The sequence below is a fragment of the Equus quagga genome, chromosome 1 (assembly GCF_021613505.1).
Source record: "Equus quagga isolate Etosha38 chromosome 1, UCLA_HA_Equagga_1.0, whole genome shotgun sequence".
NCBI lineage: Eukaryota > Metazoa > Chordata > Mammalia > Perissodactyla > Equidae > Equus > Equus quagga.
Window position 1 is genome coordinate 5,480,294 of NC_060267.1, and position 21,040 is coordinate 5,501,333.

Below are 21,040 nucleotides of genomic sequence, written 5' to 3' on the forward strand. Positions count from 1 at the left end.
AGACATGTAGTCAAGACACACTAATGTTGGGGGATTTCCCTAAGGCCATCCAGAAAAGTTATTATTTCAACAGTGTGACATCCCTGGGATGATTGTATGAGTAAGTTCTGATCCTACAGATAACAGAGAGATGGGAGTAAAACCAGAATCACCTCCTTTCCCGCTGCCCCATAATTAAGAATTAACACAAGGGTGACCATAGCTGAGCCAGCATACAATAAAGTGCTTACTATTTTAATCCTATAAACTAGTTACTCAGTAACTGGATTATCACGCCTAGAGAAACTATCAAAGCTCAAAGAGCTTCCAAGGTGTAGAGGAGGCTGGAAATATCTGACAGCAGAAAGAGGTAGACATTGGGAGAAAATGAAAAAGATAAGTAAATAGCACCCCAAATCCCCCACAGATGAATTTTTTTTGCCTAGCTGAAAAGCAACGTACAATAAAATAGTCAAAGGAGTCAGCTATGTGATGTTTACACACACTTACACACAACAATGATTTTTTAAATCCCTGAATTGATAGTTGCTGGATCTTTCTTGCAAAAAGTAAAAAATGCTACAAGTCTCCTAGGAAAAACTTATACATGAAAAGACTAGTTAAAAGACTTTTGAAACAAACACTGGCAGTGATTTATTAGTTTTCTGATATGTTGTCTCTGGCTATCCAATCAAGTCATCTGTAGCTCTAGGAAACAAACATTAAAAACTTCTCTGCATCTTAAGTTAACTCTAACAATTTCAGCCTAATAGTTCTTCCATTATCCAAAAGGCAGAATTTTAACATAATACTCACAATATATTAGAGATGGGTGAAAATACCCTAGTTTTCTCAGCCCTGCCACTAGTAAGGAAGGTAAGTAAAATCTATTTGGTAATATGTTTGGTGGTAATAGACTTCGACATAGAATTAATTCTTGATGAAAGGAAAGAAGTTACATGTGTTCTGCTATTGATTATGTACCAAGTGCCATGCTAGATACTTATACATATAATCACATATAATCTCATTTATCACAGCTCTAAACAGCAGACGAAAATAAGAAAGATTCAAAAACAAGACAAATTGCGATATTGACTGACAAACCCCCCCACCCTTCTCCAGACCTCCCAGTTCCTCTTCCATCTAAGTTCCTCTCCCTCTTCCCAGCTTCCCTCTTACCAACTAGCGTCAGGAAAGATGCTGAAAAAGAGTAAACCAGCCAGAACACTAGCATGGGAAGGAGGAGGGGAGTCTACAGGCCTGAAAAAGCCTGCCCCCTTCTCTAAAATAGATTCCATCTCTGGGGGCCAGCCCGGTGGTAGAGTGGTTAAGTTCATGCATTCCGCTTGGGCAGCCCGGGGTTTGCAAGTTCAGATGCTGGTGCAGACCTATACACTGCTCATCAAACCATGCTGTGGTGGTGTCCCACATATTACAAAATAGAGGAAGATTGGCATGGATGTTAGCTCAAGGCCAGTCTTCCTCAAGCAAAATAGAGGAAGATTGGCATGGATGTTAGCTCAAGGCCAGTCTTCCTCAAAAATAAATAAGTAAATAAATAAAATAGATCCCACCTGCCGCCCAACATTGAAGAACGAGCCAGCTGAGATTTCAGAAGGCAAAGCGATTGCACAATTCATAACTTTCCCTTTTCCTCATACTTAAATATCGATGTTTTACACATTACAGCACAAAAATTGCATAAGCCCCTCCACACCACAGAACAGAACAGAAGGGGGAAATCACTTACTCTCCCAATTTTGCCCAGATCGCCAGTGACACCCTTAGGATGATTTCCGAACCTTCGAAGAAGACTGAATCCCAAATCTTTAAAACTGTGTGGTTAGGGAGGCACGTAGCAAAGAGAGTGAGGAACCACTGCATGGTGAAGACATTCGTCAGCGGGGGCTCATATCCACCTGGAAGAAAACCAGCACTCCACAATTCTTCAGAACTGACGACTGCCAACATATAAAAATACCCTCTTTCAATCTTCCGCGGCCACCCAAATCTGTTACACTGCCTCACTGACTTGTTTATATCTCTAAATTCTGGTTCTTTCCTGTTTTCTTTTTTTCTTTCCTTTTTCTGGAAGAACATAGGTGTTTAATAAAAATTTCAATAATATGAACTTTACAAATTCTTTGTGATATTTCAGAAATCTTAACCTAAAACTTAATTTGGCTCTACCTACTGTGGGGTGCTGAAAACTAAGGAGGATATTTTCCTCACCAAAAACAGGATAGAAAGAAAGGATTTAAGCCTCTCAAAGGCAAAAGCCAATTTTCGAAACCTGGTAAAGCCCACTTGTATTCAAATGCTGCTGATAAAAATAAAATTGCTCATTACATATTACTTGTCTACTTCTTAAATTATACACAGTTCTAATACCACAATGGAATTAAACTAGGAATCAACAACAGAAAGATAGCTGGAAAATCCCAAAATATCTGGAAATTAAACAACATGAAATTTTGAAATACTTTTAACTAAACTGTACACAGTTTTAAAGATCTGGGATCCAGCTCACTTTGAAGTTTCTAAATTAAGTAAAAACACAGAGCTCTCTCCCATTTCCTGTAATGGCATAAGTATGTATTTTAATAAAATACAAAAATTTAGATATGTGGACTAATCCTCCCTCCAAATTACAGTCAGAATGTGCATTTACGCAAATATAAGCAAAAAGAGATGTGTTCTCCCACACTCATTTTCCTTCTTCCTACCTAGGAAGAAAGGGAGACCTTTGTTCAGAGACTAGAGTCTGAGGTCACGCCCCCATAGGCAAGTGCAGGGCACCTGGAGCACAGTAAAGTGTGTCTGACTATGGGGCAGGCAAAGTGGTTCTACGTGGAAGCGTTATGAAGTCCACATAGGTGCAAAATTATACTGCACAGCCAAATTAAATGAGAAGATTATTCAAATGGCTTTGAAGGAAATGCTTAGACACCACCCAGGGGTCACTAAAATTTCTAGCGTATTTTAATCACAGATTAAGTCCTCAAAATCCTTTAGTATTTTCCCAGATTTAAATGCTTAGGTCAGGATCCAGCAACCATTTACAGAAACACAACAAACTTGTGACTATTCTTTCTGGTACCCCGAGCACAGCCAGGCAAGTACAAGCAGGGGTGTAGTTGCAGCTACCAGCTCAGGCACTTTGGAAAGCTGGATGATGCCCGCTAGATGACGGCCACTCTCAGACGCGCCTGCAGAGCCATCTCCATCACTGTCCCACTCAACCCAGTGCCTTCACGGGTCAGCTTCTACCTGGAGGTCCAGAAGAGACATCCTCCAGAAAGAACTAGCCCGTTCACCTCAGCTAAACCTAAACACCCTTAGCATGAATGAATAAAAGGAGCATTAAACATTTCAATCCAAAGGACTGCTTTTATCTCCTGCCATTTGATGAAAACACACACTCCATTCCCCATAACCTCAACGGTTCAGGCAAAACCACAGTTTGTGCTAAATTCTATCCGGAGCTCAGTTTTAAAGAACTCCTATAGGTTTGGCACCAGCTTAGAGCAGTTTAACTAGATGGTAAGACCCAGACACCCTTCTTCATCTGGAGTACAATACATCACTTTAGCTGTTGATCTGATACTGGTGAAGTCTGAGGTTCCTGGCCAACTTCCTAACCATGACCAGTTAGCAATTCAACACGTGGCTCTAGTTTTTTTCAGTTTTGTTTTTATGCTCTAGAAATCAGTTTCATGGCAGCAAACTCTCACCAACAGAAACACCTGAAAACCTGTATTTCCGTCAAAGCTTAGGCTCATATGGACAGTGGACGCAGAGAAGTAAAGTCCTTTCAAAGGCATGACAGCACTGGGTCATCACTACCTCCACTTTCCTTGTTGGCAGTTCTCTGAAGAGTGTCCAGGTGCTGAGACAATTCAGGGAGCTTCAGTCTCAGGAGGTCTCTGAAGACGGCCATATCCACAGACAGCGCCCGGAGATTATTGACGAAATAGCTTTCAGGAAGCACCTTATCAATAAGGTAAATCATAATCTGAAGAAAAAGGTAAAGAACAGGACGGCTTCATAAAAATTGGTATCTTAACATGTCCTAAATAGAAAGAACATATTCAAATGGGTAAAATACAGCTAGCCAAAGCACACTATCCTTTAAATGTGTCCATACCAAATGTTCTGGATTTTCTAGGCTCATCTCCACGCTGGGTAAGGAGCGGGCGGCATAATTATCTCAGTAACTCAGACCCAAAATCTGCTTCTGTCTGAAATTTCTAGACAGACCACTACACCTGAGTTCACCCCATAAGTAGCTGTGTTCAGACAACCCTCAGTCTCGCTCCGAGAAAGTCACAGAGCGCCTCCTTCATCAGCAGCCAACACCCGCCCGAAGCAGGTCTCAAGATTCACTCACCGTTTACCTGAGTTATTAGAACAACCAATATTGGCTTCTTGTCCACTTTCCTCTCCTGGGAGAATGCAACAAGGTTTTGTTTGAACAAATGGTACTCTTAAAATCTGGGTTTCTTTCATAAGATCGTCTCACAAGTTCTTCAAATTTACTATTTTTATTCTCACTTTTCCATTTGAGTTACCTTTTCTAAGACGTCAAGAACCACTAGAACGATCCCGCAAACGCACCTGAGTTCTATCCATCAATCTCTGGTCCCCTCCCTGTCAGCTCGCATGCTGTTTATGCTCCCCTCCCAAGAAGACCCGCTCATTCCCCAGAGCACAGGAAAAACAGCCTTCAGAACAAAATCGTAGCTGGCCCTACCTGTTGGTAGAGAAGCAGCTGTCTCACATTTTTATTTTCAGCATATCACAAAATCCTATTTTCCAAAACAACTATCTCCCAGACCTGACAAGGGCTCCTTTTTCTCTCAACCCTGGCTTGGGATTTCTACTTTGAGGGTCATAGTTTTGACGAAGTCAATAAGGGCTGGGGCATACTCTTGAGAAGGTCCCTCTGAGGCCTTTATTACAGGAGGGGACAGGCCCAGGGAGTCTCCTCAGCCTTCTTATGTTGGGACAGAATTTCCCAGGTAAATGCATCATCATCTTGGAAATAGGAGCTTAGCAATAAAAGGAATATATTCAATCTGAGAGGAGGGAGGAGGTCCTGGACAGACCGGGGCCAGCTGAGGTGAAGAGCAGGTCTCCAGCAGAGCAGAGCGCCCTGGCAGGGACCTTGCACTCTATGAGTAAGGAGAAGAGCGATTTATAGGACCAAAAAGCAAAATTTAAAGGTATGTCTGTCTATCATTGCATTTTTCACAAGAATATAAAACTGAGATAGATACTTAAGTTTTTGTGAAGAAATTATTATCCCTCAAAGTTACATGAAACAAGAATAAAAATTCCAATTATCACAGTAATTCTTGTGACACATTGAAATCCTCTGTCTAAAGGCACCTCAAAGTCTGACGTAAACCGTAAGAGCAGCTATGTCTTATGGCAGGTATGTCACTCCATCCACTACCGTGTTTCAAAGGCCAAACATTAGATCTTAAAAAACAAAAGTTAGGATGGGGCTGGCCCCGTGGCCGAGTGGTTAAGTTTGCGCGCTCCGCTACAGGCGGCCCAGTGTTTCGTCGGTTCGAATCCTGGGCGCGGACATGGCACTGCTCGTCAGACCACGCTGAGGCAGCGTCCCACATGCCACAACTAGAGGAACCCACAACGAAGAATACACAACTATGTACCGGGGGGCTTTGGGGAGAAAAAGGAAAAAATAAAATCTTTAAAAAAAAAAAAAAAAACAAAAGTTAGGATAAATAACGGCAATAGAGGAAAAATAGTCTTTTCAACCAAGAGTGCTAGAACAATTGGACATCCACATGCAAAAAAATGAACCTAGACACAAACCTTACACCTTTCACAAAAATTGACTCAAAATAGACGATAGACCTAAATGCAAAATGCAAAACTATGAAACTCCTAGAAGATAACATAGCCTAGATGACCTTGAGTATGGCAATGACTTTCCAGATACAACAGCAAAGGCACGATCCATGAAACAAACAATTGATAAGCTAGACTTCATTAAAACTAAAAACTTCTCCTAAACTAAAAACTAAACTAAACTAAACTAAAAACTAAAAACAACATCCAGAGAATGAGAAGACAAGCCACAGAATGGGAGGAAATATTTGCAAAAGACACATCTGATAAAGGACTGTTCTCCAAAATATACAAAGAACTCTTAAAACTCAACAATAAGGAAACAAATAATCCAATTAAAAATGGACCAAAGACCTTAACGGACACCTCACCAAAGAAGATATTCAGATGGCAAATAAGCATACGAAAAGATGCTCCACATCATATGTCATCAGGGAAGTTCAAATTAAAACAACAATGAGATACCACTACACAGCTATTAGAATGGCCAAAATCTGGAATGCTGACACCATCAAATGCTGACAAGGATGTGGAGCAACAGAAAATCTCATACATTGCTGGCAGGAATACAAAATGGTATACAGAAGTACCCCCTTACCTGAGAGGGGATACATTCCAAGACCACTAGTGGATGCCTGTAACCACAGGTAGGACCAAACCCAATACGCACTATGTTTTTTCCTATACATACATACCTATGATAAGGCACAGTAAGAGATTAACAACAACTTCTCTTCGGCATATCTGAATCGCCAGCATCACAACACTCGCACTTCGGGGCCATTATTAAGTAAAACAAGGATTCCTTGAACAAAAGCACTGCAAGACCCCACAGTCGATCTGATGAAGGACAGCGCTGCTAGTTGACTAATGGGCAGGTAGCATATATGGCGTGGATCTTCTGGACAAAGGGATGAGTCACTTCCCAGGCAGGATGGAGCGTGATGGCACAAAATTTCATCACACTGCTCAGAACAGTGTGAAATTTTAACTTGTGAATTGTCTATTTCTGAAATTTTCCATTTAATATCTTCAGAGCAAGGTTGACCACAGGTAACTGAAACCAGAAAAGCGAAACCACAGCTAAGGGGGGACCACTGTAGTCACCATGGAAGACAGTCTGGTGGCTTCTCACAAAACTAAACATACTCTCACCATACGATCCAGAAATCACACTCCTCGGTATTTACCCAAACTTACGTCCACACAAAAACCTGCACAGATGTTTACAGCAGCTTTATCCATAACTGCCCAAACTCGGAAGTAACCAAGCTGCCCTTCAGTAGGTGAACGAGTAAGTAAACTGTGGTGCATCCAGACAGTGGAATGTTATTCGACACTAAAAAGAAATGAGCTAACAAGCCATGAGGAGACACGGAGGAAACTTAAATGCATATTACTAGGTGAAAGAAGTCAATCTGAAAAGGCTCCATATGATTCCAACTGTATGACATTCTGGAAAAAGCAAAACTACGGAAACAGTAAAAAGATCAGTGGTTCTTGGCGTGGGGCGGGGGAGAGGTGAACAGGCAGAGCACAGAGGATTTTTAGGGCAGTGTAAATATTCTGTATGATATTATAATCATGAATTCACATCATTACACATTTTTCCAAACCCATAGAATATACAACAACAAGAGTGAACCCTAGTGTGAACTATAGACTTTCGGTGATTATGAAGTGTCAAGTAGGTTCATCGACGTTAACAAGTATACCCTCTTGTGAGTGATGTTGATAATGGAGGAGACTGCATGTGTGGAGGAGCGGTGTATGCGAAATCTCTGTACCTTCCTCTCAATTTTGCTGTGAATCTAAAACTACTCTAAAAAAACTAAGTACGTCTAAAAAAATAAATAATAGGAGAGCTCCAAATTTCTAACCAATAGTTTAAAACAGTTACTAAGAAAAAACAGTAAGTGCTGAAGAGCAGAAAAAATAGTATACCCACTTCTAATAAACTATATATTATTTCCCTCATAACTACAACTTGCAGAAGCCAAAACAGCGTCTGGAAAAACACTGACACCGATCTTGTCCTTTGGGTCAGAAGTGTTTCTTCATGAATTCAGCCTTCCTCTCTGCATATTAAACATCTAAACACAAGATTCCTAAATGATGGTGATGTCATTTCATTCCACAGAGTTCATTTTCTTAGAAGCAAAAATATAAATATTCAGTTTCGCAGCTTTATCTAGTCCATCTTTTCACGCGAACTTTTAGATCCTCAAGCATCACTGAGCCCCTTCATGATGTGACCAGCGTGGGTACCCCAGTCCCCAGCCTCTCCACCCACCTAACCTGAATGGTTTACTCCTACTTTTCAACAGAACCGTTCTCATTTTATAGTCATACGAATCGCATCTGAAAAAAAATTGACTCAAGCTGACAGATTGAGTAAACAAAATTGCTTCTTAATAAAAACCGTTTTAAACTCGTGTATTTGATTGGTCACTGCCTGCTCCCGCCACCCCCACCTATTTGCTAAACAAGTAACTTCAACGCTATTTCCTTAAACACATGAATGGAAAAAGTGAGAGGGTGAATACTGATTTAGATCATGTCAGGCTGGATTTATAATTAATTCCACCATAATGTGTATAAAACCAGGAGGAACACTGGTTTATTTTACCGTATGACACCAGTCAGCGATTGAGAGTATCACTGAGATATTCAGCACAATCAAACACAGAGTGGGGCGTGGGGGAGCGGGTTCTCGAATACACTAAGTACCCCTCCCATCCATCACAAAGCATTGCAATCAACAGCAGTTCAAGGGTTCAAATATGAATTAACAACCCGATATTGCCCCAAGCAAATAATGCAGTGGCCATCCTGCACGTGGGAAATGATTCATTTCTCATAAAGATTATTTCTGGTGACTGACTGACTCACATTCAGACCCATAAGCCTAAATTGCTACTGTCTCATCTCAAAGAATTTCCAGAATTTTCTTTTTTACTAATAAAGGTCTTACGCATCGAAGATAATAAAAGATAATAAATATAATGCACTTCATAACCTTTCTCCATGCAAACACCTTCCATCACAGACATTCACTCTCAGCCTACCTCCTCCACACCTCGCCCCAGATGTGAAAGAGGAAAGCAACTTCATAAGACCCAACCAGAATTAAGCATAACTGATGGAGTAGGCAGTTTCTACTATGACCCCTCCCTGGTGATCCCCCACTCCTGGGAGTCACACCCTCGTATAAGCCCATCCCCTTGGGTATGAGCTGGACCTAGTGACTGGCTTCTAATAAACAGAATACAGCAAAAGTGAGGGAACGTCACTGCTAATATGAGGCTACAAATCTGTGAGTTAATCTCTCTTGCCTTGCTCACTCTCTTGCTCACTCTGAGGGATGCCAGCCACCATGTGGTGAGATGGACAGGCCCACATGGCAAGAAACTAAAAAAGGCCTCTGGCCAACAGCCAGCAAGGAATCGAGGCCCTTAGTCCAACAATATGTGAGGAATTAAATCTTGCTGACGATGACATGAGCAAACTTGGCAGTGAATGGTGCCTCCCAGTGAGCCTTCAGATGAGACTGCAGCCCCAGCTAACATTTGAATGTCCCAGTGACGTGACAGAGTCAGCTATGCCACACCCAGATTCCTGAGCAGAAGAAACTGTCAGGTAATACATGTTTGCTGTTCTAATCGGCTATTTTGTTATGCAGCAATGGACAATTAATACAATTAGTATTTAACTTGCTTTAAAAACATGATGTCTTATAAGTGACACTAAAAATATAATCATTCTCCTCCCATTTGGCAGTGACGTGAGTCTGTCACTTGACCTGGCTTGAACCTGGAGGCAGTGGTATCATGGATAATTACAAAGGTGGAGCACACACCTTGGAAGGGCTGGGGCATCAGAGAAGAGAAATGATGGTTCCAATGTTTCCCTCTCAGAAGAACCTCATTGCCTTCTTCAGACCTGATACTCACCTTCAGGGCATCCCCTTCGTTGCCTTCCACCACTTCCAGAATTAGTGCAGCCAGGATGTTAAAGCCTTGGCAGTACCCAACATTCTTGTTCCATCGGGCATAGGCCAACAGAACCCGTTTCAACACAACCCTGTCCCGCTCGGCCTCCTGGCCACAGTAGGAACTGCAGCCTGTGCGGTGAAGATCCTAAAACGCAAGCGAAACAGCATCTTTTAAAGTAATTCCTTACATTCTCTCCAAAAAATATCTTTATTTCTTTGTCTCAGCGTTAAACAGAATCAGACTACCAACATGGATTTTAGTTTTAAAAAAATGAATACGCACCTTATACACATGGGCCAAAACAATTTTTTTTAGTTTCCTTTTTCCTGTTTTCTAACATGCTAAGAGAAATTTTCTTCCCAGTTTTATTGAGATACAGTTGACTAAGAGACATTTTCAAGAGCTATTTCAGTCAGGCACATTTTCTACTTAAAGTGTTTACGGAATTAACACAAAAGTGACTCCGAATTAACAAAAATTACATTATAATTCCATATAAATTGACAGTCTGTTTTAATAATATGTCTCAGATAAAACAATAGTCATTTCAACACATGTATGAAGGATGTTAACATTATTCCTTTCTATAAAAAAATGATATAATATTCAGCTATCAAAACTCTAAATAATACTAAGGAGCAAAACCAAAACGGCAAAAAAATGCAACCTGTACTATCAAGAGACAGAAAAATCATTCAGCCCAAGACAGAAAAAAATCATTCATCCAAACTGTTTCATAAATTTGAGTGAAAAAGACAGCAACATTTGCTGTGCTTTAATATTTGACGAGGGCAATATCCATAATTTAATAACCAAGCGGAGACTACGATTTTCAATAGCTGAAGTCATTTTAGTGACATAGCATTCATTTCAATGAGAAAAATGAAAGATCCGCTTAATAACATGATTGTTATAAAATGTGCATTGCCCTAATTCACAGTTTAAATAGAAAGAAAATATTTCAAATACAGAATACTTCATCTCTGAGGAACATAGTCTGAAATTCCAAATAAACCGCTCAAAGGTGGATAGCGCAAAGACTTTTCAAGTACACAAAATAGAATTCCAAAATTACATTTAGCGTTTATCTGAAACAGACCAAGTGAGATCTAGAAAGTAGCTCCTTTTAGTTAGTACTTCCTCACGAAAAAAGTATCTTCATAGCTGCCAAAACTCTAGCAATCTTCCGGTGACCAAAATTTAGATGAAACAAATTTCCTTTTAAAATGCCGGCTTAATTACACTGTGATGTACTTATATGAAATCAAAAACCTTTTGCTAGAGGCTTATGTAAGAGAAAGATAGTGCGATCAAATTGCATCAGCAGCCTGGGCTCTGGGCATCGGGCTCTAATCAACTGTAATAATCCCAGAAGGCAGACCACAGCTGCCTCCACAGCTGGCTTGAACCCTTGACCATCTGGTTCAAAGGAGACTCACCAGTCAATCTGTCCCCATAAACTGACAATTAAGAAATAATCAAAGACCTAGTAAGAGCCCAATTACTCTAATAGGAAATAGCCTTAAATTTCTCAGTCAGTGACTTTTATGTAAATATCCAGTTAATAGCACTGACCCGGGCTAAAGAAAAATAAAAAGGGAATTTCAATCTCCTATCATGTGAGCAAGATAAATAAATTGAATATGAATGGAAACATTTTCTCCTTACTGGCAACATACAAATTTACGAAGACAAGGCATAGTCAAAATTCCCCATCAAAAGGTTGTTAACTAATGAAATGAGGAAGCAGAAAATATACAGACATTCAGACCCTAAGGTTTGATCCTCTGTCCAGGAAACATCTGGCTCTTCGAATCTCCCCTCTAAGTTAGGACAACAGGCCAAGCTCGGGAGCATTACCTTGACTATCTGAATTCCCATTGAGTCATCGTCAGGATTACTCCTTTCATTGAAAGTGAAGCGCATGGTTTTGTCCCAATCGATCGCTATACTGTGCAAATAATGATCGGCCAAGGTCAACCAAACCTAGAATATTAATGGATAAAGAAGAATACTAAAGCAAAATACATGATTTCACCTTCCTTTATTAAAAATAGTTATTCCAGGAGTCGGCCCTGTGGCCCAGTGGTTAAGTTCTCAGCAGCCCACGGTTTCACTGGTTCGGATCCTGGGCGCAGACGTGGCACCGTTCATCAAGCCATGCTGAGGTGGCGTCCCACATGCCACAACTAGAAGGACCCACAACTAAAAATATACAACTATGTACTGAGGGGATTTGGGGAGAAAAAGCAAAAAAAAAGAAAAAATAGTTATTCCACCCAACAGAAAAATGGGAACTGATCCTAGACCAGATACAGCCCACATGTAGAAATCTACTTTTCACTGAAAGTTTGCTGTACTGAATTATACCAATTAGGGCCTTGCATTTATTCTTTCAATTAATATTTGTCAAGTTCCTACTATGTACCAAGCAATGATCCAGCCACGAAAGATACTGTTAAGAAAACAAAGAGATTTTTCAGATTTTATTTCAATTCACTGGATTGGCTGTATTATCGTATGAGTTTGTTATATTCGCTCTGCATTGCTCTCTCTGCTTGAGCAAGAGTCACCTGGTCATTCGTGGAGAATGGGCCTTTTTTTACCATTGGGTGGCCTTTACCTTTCAATCATCCCTCCCTCATACAGACAAAAAACCTGACAGATGGGCTCCCAGAATGAACATCCTTTTCAAGAGTCACTGGATATTTTTACTCCTTTGATTACCTTGTTCTCAAAAGCTGTTTCTGAAAGACGTATTTCACAATGCCATTTTTAATGTATATTTTGAGGGACACTCAATGTTCAAATTCTAGGAGTATTAAGACTAGGTTTATAAATTAATATACTAAGAAAGCATTTCAAGTCTTGGTATTTGAATATAATTTAGCAGGAAAAACACTGATTAATATCTCCAGCCAGACTTCTCTCCCAAACATCAGAATCCTATGTCTAAACGTCTACTTGACACCTTCAATTTAGATGTCTAATAGGCATCTCAACCATAACAAATCCAAAACCAATCATATCCAAAACCCATCATCTAATCCATCACCCCTCAACTATACATACACACACACACATCTGCTCCTCCCACCTGAGTAAATAGTAACTCCACTCTTCCAGTAGCTCAGGTCAAAACCTTGACGTCATCACTGACATCCCTTTGACACCTTATTATCAATCCAATAAAAATTCATGTCAACTCAGCCTTCAAAATATATCTAGAATCCGACCCTTTCTCTCCATCTCCATGGCCACAACCCTGACTGATCCGTCTCCTGCCTGAATTATTGCTAGTCTTCTACTGGTCTCTCTGCTCCTGCCCTTGTCTCTCATATTCTCAAGTTAGTAGCCAGAGCATTCCATTTAAAATATAGTTGTAATGGGGCCGGTCCCATGGCCGAGTGGTTAAGTTCACGCACTCTGCTTCAGAGGCCCAGGGTTTTACCAGTTCGAATCCTGGGTGCAGACATGGCACCGCTCATCAAGCCATGCTGAGGCGGCATCCCACATGCCATAACTAGAAGGGCCCACAACTAAAAATACACAACTATGTAGTGGGGGGCTTTGGGAGAAAAAGGAAAAATAAAATCTTTTAAAAAGTAAAAATTAAAAATTAATTAATTTAATATAGTTGTATCGTGTTAGTCCCCTGCTCAAAACTTTCCAATGCTTCCCATCTCACACTGGGCAAAAGTCCCACTATGGCCTACAAGGTCGTATCTGCCATTCGTCTGGTCCCATCACATCACCTTTGTGACCCTCTCTCCAATTGCTTTCCCCTTCACTGTGCTTCACCCTGTGGCCTCTCGCTTTCCCTTGCATACTCCCGAGATGCTGCTGCCTGAGGCCTTTCCTCTGCTAGGAGTTCTCTTCCCCCAGGGAGCTGCAAGGGCCAACTGCTCACCTCCTGCGGGGCCCTATTCAAACGTCACCTTGCTATTTAAAATTCCACCTCCTTATCTCCATTCCCTCACACTCTCCTTATTTCTTTCTCTGCTTTATTTTTATCCAAAGTACTTATCACCATCTGGCATACTTTATATTTTATTCAGTGTAAGCTCCATGAGGACAAAAACTTCAGTCTGTTTCTTTTGTTTGTTTGTTTGTTTGTTTTCCACTGCTGTACCCTCAGTACCTAGAACAGTACCTGGCACAGAACAGATAATCAATAAATACTTATTGAACGAATGAATAATGAATAGTGGTTTCAAATTACTAAATCTAGAATATCTTTCTAACATTCTAGACACTGTAAAGGGACAGAGCAATGGTCCTTCTACATGTTAGCCCTACAAATCCTCCTCACCTTTCTCCTCCATTCCTTTGGGATCCCTGTCGACAGTCGGGCAACCGCCTTGAGGGCATCATACCACTACGAACAAAAAAGAAATACTGGCAAAGTGATAATATTGACCTGGATAAGCACTTTTCAACCTTTTTCCCATCTTGACATCCATGGAGTATGATAAAATTTGTACAGCACACTGGGGCAAACAGGCAGAGCTTCTTTCAGCTGGATATGACTGCTCTGAGGACTATGACTGCCCCAAGCCTCCTACCACCTTAGGTTCCCTTAACACAGCTGTGACGCATTCGCAACACACACACAATAGCTGGGAAGCTCTGGTTCAGAAACCAAAACATGCATTATGGATTCAGAATAAAAGACATAAGGTTTTTTACAATTTTTTCACACTTACACCATTAATAGAAAGTACAAAATTCTTCATTGCAAGCATAAACCCAGGCCACTTGTAGCTTCGTAAGTTAATTAGTCTCTAATTTCAAAAACTTGATCATCTTCTTATGCATATCAAAGTATATGCTAATCTTCCCACTTTGAGAATATATCTCAACGTACCCTGTAGATACCCCAAAATAAGTATTTTCAAAACCAACAATAAAGTTACCTGCTGAAAACCATTCTGACCTAAAGATGGCTCAAGAGTGAACTTCAACTTTGTGTCAACTCCTAAAAGAAAAATATATAAATAACTGTTATGTTGGGAGAAAATAACAAGTTATATCAAAAATAAAAGTAAAAATTAACCTGATCCTACTGAATCATCATAAAAATTTTAAAACACTTACTTTTACTAAGTTTAGTCAATTTTGTTAAAAGAAAAAGTAAGAATATTGATTATTAAAATAGAAAAATATACTGTGGCAATAGAATGGAGCTTATCACATAGGCTGGTGGTTTCCACAGCTGTCGGGAGCAGGGCAAAAGAGAAACCAAACAATGACACCACAGGCTCGGAGTCATACTCCACTCCACTCTGGTCCCTGAAGTCAAACCAGTTACATAACTTGCCTCCATCTCCATTCTTTATCTTTAAAATGAGGATAATAATGTCTGTCTCAGTAGACTGTTGTGAAGATTAACCGTAAATCACCCAGCACCATATAGTTAATATTTATAAAACTTAGAAAGAGAATTCTCTACTTACAGAATTTGTTTTCTAGGACATTCGCATGAACTAAGTCTATTAAGGAAACTTCAGTGGAACATTAAAAGTTATAAAAATAATGTCGTTGCCTTCCTACTTATGGAATAATCCATTTTAACAATCCTACTGGGAGATTTTCATATACTTTAAAATTCTGTCATGATATACTTATTGAAGACAAAACAGTTTGTATGTTTAATTATAGACTACAAGCTAAGAATATAACTAAACTTTAATTCCAAGTTATCTACAACTTTAAATAAACTTCTTTGACTCAAACCCCAAATCTATGGAACAGAAGTAAATAAATAGGAAAATATGTAAAGACTAAATGCTTATAATATATAAAGACTATATGCTATATTCATTCATGCTGGATTTTTATTCAGAATTTCATATTAGAAGTATGTGCTGTTGTTACTGAAGTGAAATTACATGACAATTTTTACTCCCACTTAAAGTCTATTAAAAAGTAATATAATAAAATTTGAAAATGCTGTATATTCTCTTTCTACAATTTCAAAATCAATGAAATGATATCTTAAGTCACTTTTTACGAGACATGACTTAAAAATTCAAGGACCAAGATATAAACAACATTATCAATAGCACTCAGTTTTACAACTTAACATTGTCATTTGTGATGATATTTTTGCTTCTAAGATGTGGACTGCAGATTAGGCATACTGAAAACTTCTCCACAACTTCCGCTTAGAGGCTGGTACATGGATAACAACAATTCTTCAGAATTTGCAAAATTATAATAATAAAGTAACTTGTCTCTTTAAAAACATATATATGGAGCCAAGAAGCTGGACAGAGATGTGTCTGATTGGCCCAAGCCCATGACAGTATGCAGATGCCCTTCTTGGAGTCCTGGAAGAGTAGTGTGAATACGTGAGTTGGGTCCTAGATTTCTAAAGTCCAGCTGTGGTAGAGAATTCCAGGCTTCCAACCTATGCCCTGATAGTTATTTTCAAAGCTTCAGGGCCAAAACCATACTCTGCCTGATCCATAAGATTTTGTTCTCCGAAGGTATATGAAGTCCCCCCACGGATTCTCATCTTTCTGAGATGGCTTAAGCGAAGCCCTGCCTGGTGCATTGCAACCACACAACGGCCCGAAGAGTGTGTGTGAGGTTGCTGTCCAGACGCAGGGTGCTGAACGGAGGAGCGTATAGTCATGACGTTTGCTTTATTTTAACAAAGACCAGGAAATTCCGTCCCGCGCCGAATTATTCTTTCCGACTTAAAAGCCCCCAGATTCCCTGTGTATATGACCGAATAGGCTCCCTTGAGTTTTTCAGAGCACCTGCTGGGCGTCATGCCGATTGCTTGGCTGGGCTAACACCCGGCTGGAGCTAGTTAGTCAAAACCACAACTATTTTCTCACGATCAAAAATGAGTCATAGGATTTAACTGGAATTGATCATTTGCCGCCTGCATGCAAAAGCTGAAATCAGGTCATTTTCACCTCTTCTATTCTGAGTAAGTGAGGGGGAAAGGTTTATGTTTCATCTGATAATCACAGCTGTTCTAGATTCAGAAATACAAAACACTTTTAACGTGGGAAGATTTTTTTTTAAGGGTACAGGAAGACGGTGAATAAATACTACAGTCTCTGCAACTAGACACTTCCTTGGGGAGAAAAACAAAGAAACCACGAGGTTCGGAAAGGCATCGGCGCGTTCCACCCCTTGGGGATCAGTGCCTGGGCAGACTCTCCCTTGCAGCCTCAGGATAGCAGGTCCCTGAAGGCGCTGGGAGGCGAGTGTTGGGGGAGGATGAACCCGCCTGGATCCCAGCTGGTGCCACTCCAGGGACAGAGGAGCGCTGAGCAGGGGTGCGAGTACAGCCGGCTCCCTCTGCGGCCACCCCTTGCCAAGAAGCTCTATGCCCGCGCCAGGGCTGGTCTCGACAAACCCAGGGGAGGGCTGCCGGGTGGTGGAGCAGACGCCGAGCTCTGCAGCCTGGAGAAGCAGGGATGTGTCAACACGGGCTGACAGCAGAAAGGGCCTAGCCTAGCACGGCCAGGCGCGCTCCCGGACTTTATCTAGAAGAAAGGATCTCTACTTGCAGGAGTGTCTTCTCCCCGCTCCCCACCTGGCCACGCAAATTAGAGGCTCCAGGCGAGCTGACCCCCGGCACTCGCGCCGCAGGGACCCTCAGGGAAATGCACTCGATTTTCTCTTCAGAACCGCTGCCTTCCCCTCCGACCCCGAGCAGAAACCTGTGCCTTTCTCGGCCTCACACACCTCTCTCAAGGTCTGGCTTCTTGCGAGGCCAGAGCACAAACGGTGGCGCGGCCTCTGATGACCCGGACACCGCCAGCACTTCCCCACCACGCGGAGAAGGCCGAGCGCACAGCTCGCCAGCAACAGCTCCGGCACCAGCAGGGCTGGACCGCGCCAGGCCGCGGGGTGGGGGTCTGCGGGCAGCGGGCGGCAGCGGCCGGTCCTCCACGCCTTGGGAGGCCGCTGCCCCCGCCCAGGCCCGGGTCTGCGCCCTGCCCTCCCGCGCCGACCCAGCCCCGCGTGCGCCAAGCCGCGGTGTCCCGCCCGGGCGGCCGGTGGGTGCTGCCGGGCCTAGCCCGCGTCCAGCGGAGGCAGAGGCGCGAGCAGCCAGCCCCGGGGGTGGCACGCGACTTCCCAGCGCCACCCCCCCGACCCTCCCCCCTGCAGCCCAGTCCTCACCCGGCTCCAGGGTGCAGAGCAGCCGGGGCGCGGTGCGCGAAATGCAGCTGCGCTTCTTGAGCACATTGCTCAGGATGGTGCCCACGCCGCCGCCGCCGCCGCCGCCCTGCCGCTTCAGGCATCTCCCGCCGCGCCTCAGGGAGCCGGTCAGCTTGTCCTGCCGCATCCGAGAGCCCCGAGCCCCGGCACGGCCCCGTCCGCCTGGGTCCCCGCCGCCCGGCGGGCGGAGCAGCTGCGCGCGGGGCTCCGCGAGGCGGCTCGGCCGAGGGTCCCTCCGGAGCAGCGGGAGCGCGGCCGGCGCTCGGGGCTGGAGCGGCTCTGCGGGCACCGCGGGAGCGGCCGGGCGCTCGGCGGCCGGCGGGCATCTGCAGTGCGGAGCCTGCACGGCTGAGGCAGGAGAAGGCTCGGGGCGGGGAGGGAGGCGGGCGCCACCGGGCGGGCGCGCGGGAGACGGAGGCGGCGCTCCCGCCCCCAATCCCGGCACCACCGTGCGCAGGCGGGCGGCTCCGGCTCCGGCTCCCGCGCACCCGCCACCTGCGCGCGGGAGCAGAAGCAGCGACAGCGACTGCCGACCTTCTCTCAAGATCTGGGAGGGCTGGAGCGGACACCACAGGGAGCAGGTCTCAGGTGCAGAACACCAGCGAGATGCAAGTGCCCGCCTCCTCCTCTGAGCTGCAGCGGAAGGGACGGTCAACCGGCCGCAGGACGAAGCTGGCAGCGCGGCAGAGAAGCACAAGCTTCATCCCGAATTGTGTTAAACTCTTTCCTGGCAGCTTAGAGCGGCATGGCAAGCATGTGAAAAATAACAGTAATAATAGTGGTGGTTTCTCTTGGAAGAAGGGGCGTCAAGAAAAAACTACAGTGCTCCCATTTAAAAACAGTTTTTATAAAAAAGTGTTTCCTCATCTCCCCAGCCAGACTTCAGAACTATTAGCTATCACTACTGTAAAAAAAAAAAAAAAAAAAAAAAGTCGTTCTTTAATATTCACCAATGGAATATTAATCATAAAAATGAATGAGGAATGAGGAAGGAAAGGATGTGGGGGGAACATGAAGATATTTGTCACTGCTAACACTTAGAAAGGAACACTGGATGGATAAGCCAAAAACTAATTTTAAAAGTATTTATATGGGAGGGAAGAGGACAGAAGAGGCAGGAATGGAAAACAGACTTCTCTGGATGTGCCTTACATGGTTTGGCTCTGGAACAACACGTTATATTAATAATATTAACAAATTAAATAGAAAGAAAGCACCAAAAACTGAAAATGAATGAATATAAATAAACCTAACTGAATATCGCATTGATGGCATAAAAACAAGGAAAACTTAATATGTTGTCGAATACCATATTGTGACTAGACATCAGTGGTGGCATATATTCCAAGAGCAAATAGAGCTGCAAGGAAATCTTAAATTTCATTCAGTAGCATTACTGTTATTAATAATTGTATTTTTTAATTCTTATGTACACTACAGGATAAAGCAAATAGATAATTATGTTAATGTCAAAAGGAACCAAGACGTTTTTAGTGTAACAGAAAATACAGGTGTACAATCAAAGAAATTGTTTTTTTTTAAATCCTGCAATAGTATATTTAAATTATATACTCATCTTTTTTCTTTTCAAAAATACATATATATCCACTGACTAGGTTTAGAAGTAGGGACAACCCAGCAGCAGTTAACACCCCTAGCACCCAGGTTATGGTCTCTAAAAACCATTCCCCGCTAAAAGGAACCAGGGCTCCTTTAAGGTGACACTGATTCCAGATCTGGGCCAGGAAAAGTACTAGATGAGGGGCCAGCCTGGTAGGGTAGTGATTGGGTTCACACGTTCCAGTTCAGTGGCCCAGGTTCCTCGAGTTGACATATACACTGTTCATCAAGCCATGTTGTGGCAGCATCCCACATAGAAGAACTAAAAGAACTTATAACTAGGATGTACAACTATGTACTGGGGCTTTGGGGAGAAAAAGAAACAGGAAGATTGGCAACAGATATTAGCCCATGGCCAATCTTCCTCACCACAAAAAAAAAAAAGGTACAAGATGAGCCTGAAACATCTTGATGAGCTCAGAGAGGAAGGAAGTGCTCCAAGACTAATCTCAAAAGGACAAAGATGGAACAATTTGAGCATCAAAAACACTGGCTGCTATTGATTGAAAAGTATTGAATATTTTTTAAATGCATTCCTAATGATATTCTGAAAGAGCTAAAAAAAAAAGAAGTCATTCTTATGACTCTGCACACTTATTTTGTAATCAGTACATTCTGGGCTTTGCAAGATGCTCCCAGAATTTGAGGACAATGTCAGAAATGGTACAGTTCTGAGCATGGAATATACATTTCATATATAAGAATCTGTTAAAATGAGATTAGCCACCTGCGAAAATAAACCAAGCTGATACGAGATATGTCAGCTATTCAGCTACACCTGTCTGACAGAGGTAAAGATGCTTTGAAAAAGGCGTACTCTGCCTCATCACTTTAGAGGATGAAGTCATTGTTTAACCTGGTCATGATTACTGTTTGGCTTAGATTTCCCAGCATTTTACAAGCTCAGGTACAGAAATCCATCCTTCATCAGCCTGAGGCTTTTATAGTTTTGGTACATATTCTTTTTCCTTTAGCTTCCTCTTAATTTCAATAAGTTGTCCATTAACTGTTCCAGCCACCTGGGCTACGCTGAGAACCATCACAGAAGGAGGTCTGATGTTTGCCTTTGGCCTATTTTTTAGAGGGCACAACAGGCCCTTGGGAGTGCAGATGGTGATGAACATCCAGAATCAAAGGGAGAGAAGGGGAAAGCGAGGGAAAATCCAGAACAAGCCGACAACTGCAGGCACAGCCTTGTCGTCCAGAGTCCTCATCTGTTCAAACCTTAGAAGGTTTTGTGTTCTCTTTTGGCTCCGTTGTAGCACTGGGCCAGCAGGAAAGACAGCCTCACCAGCCAAGAGGAGGAGCAAGGGCTCTGCTCCACAGCTCTGTCTCTGGGTGGAGAGGAGGACGCCCAGCTCCAGGACTGCTGACAG

General features: G+C 42.6%; 1 protein-coding gene across 3 annotated transcripts in view; it reads right to left on the bottom strand.

Moving 5' to 3' along the window:
* The window catches only part of TBC1D30 (TBC1 domain family member 30), an 82,133-nt gene that overhangs the window by 21,872 nt on the left and 39,221 nt on the right, over positions 1-21,040 (bottom strand). The window contains exons 1-7 of one of the 3 annotated variants that reach the window (XM_046665299.1): positions 18,006-18,186; positions 14,774-14,835; positions 14,170-14,235; positions 11,718-11,843; positions 9,816-10,001; positions 3,829-3,997; positions 1,733-1,901 (exon numbers count right to left, since the gene is read on the bottom strand). In XM_046665299.1, the coding sequence (XP_046521255.1) occupies positions 1,733-1,901; positions 3,829-3,997; positions 9,816-10,001; positions 11,718-11,843; positions 14,170-14,235; positions 14,774-14,835; positions 18,006-18,171 (944 nt within the window). In that variant the 5' untranslated portion in view covers positions 18,172-18,186. Of the gene's footprint in view, positions 1-1,732; positions 1,944-3,828; positions 3,998-9,815; positions 10,002-11,717; positions 11,844-14,169; positions 14,236-14,773; positions 14,836-18,005; positions 18,187-21,040 lie in introns of those variants that run through there. The other 2 variants (XM_046665289.1, XM_046665280.1) reach the window with 2 other exon arrangements.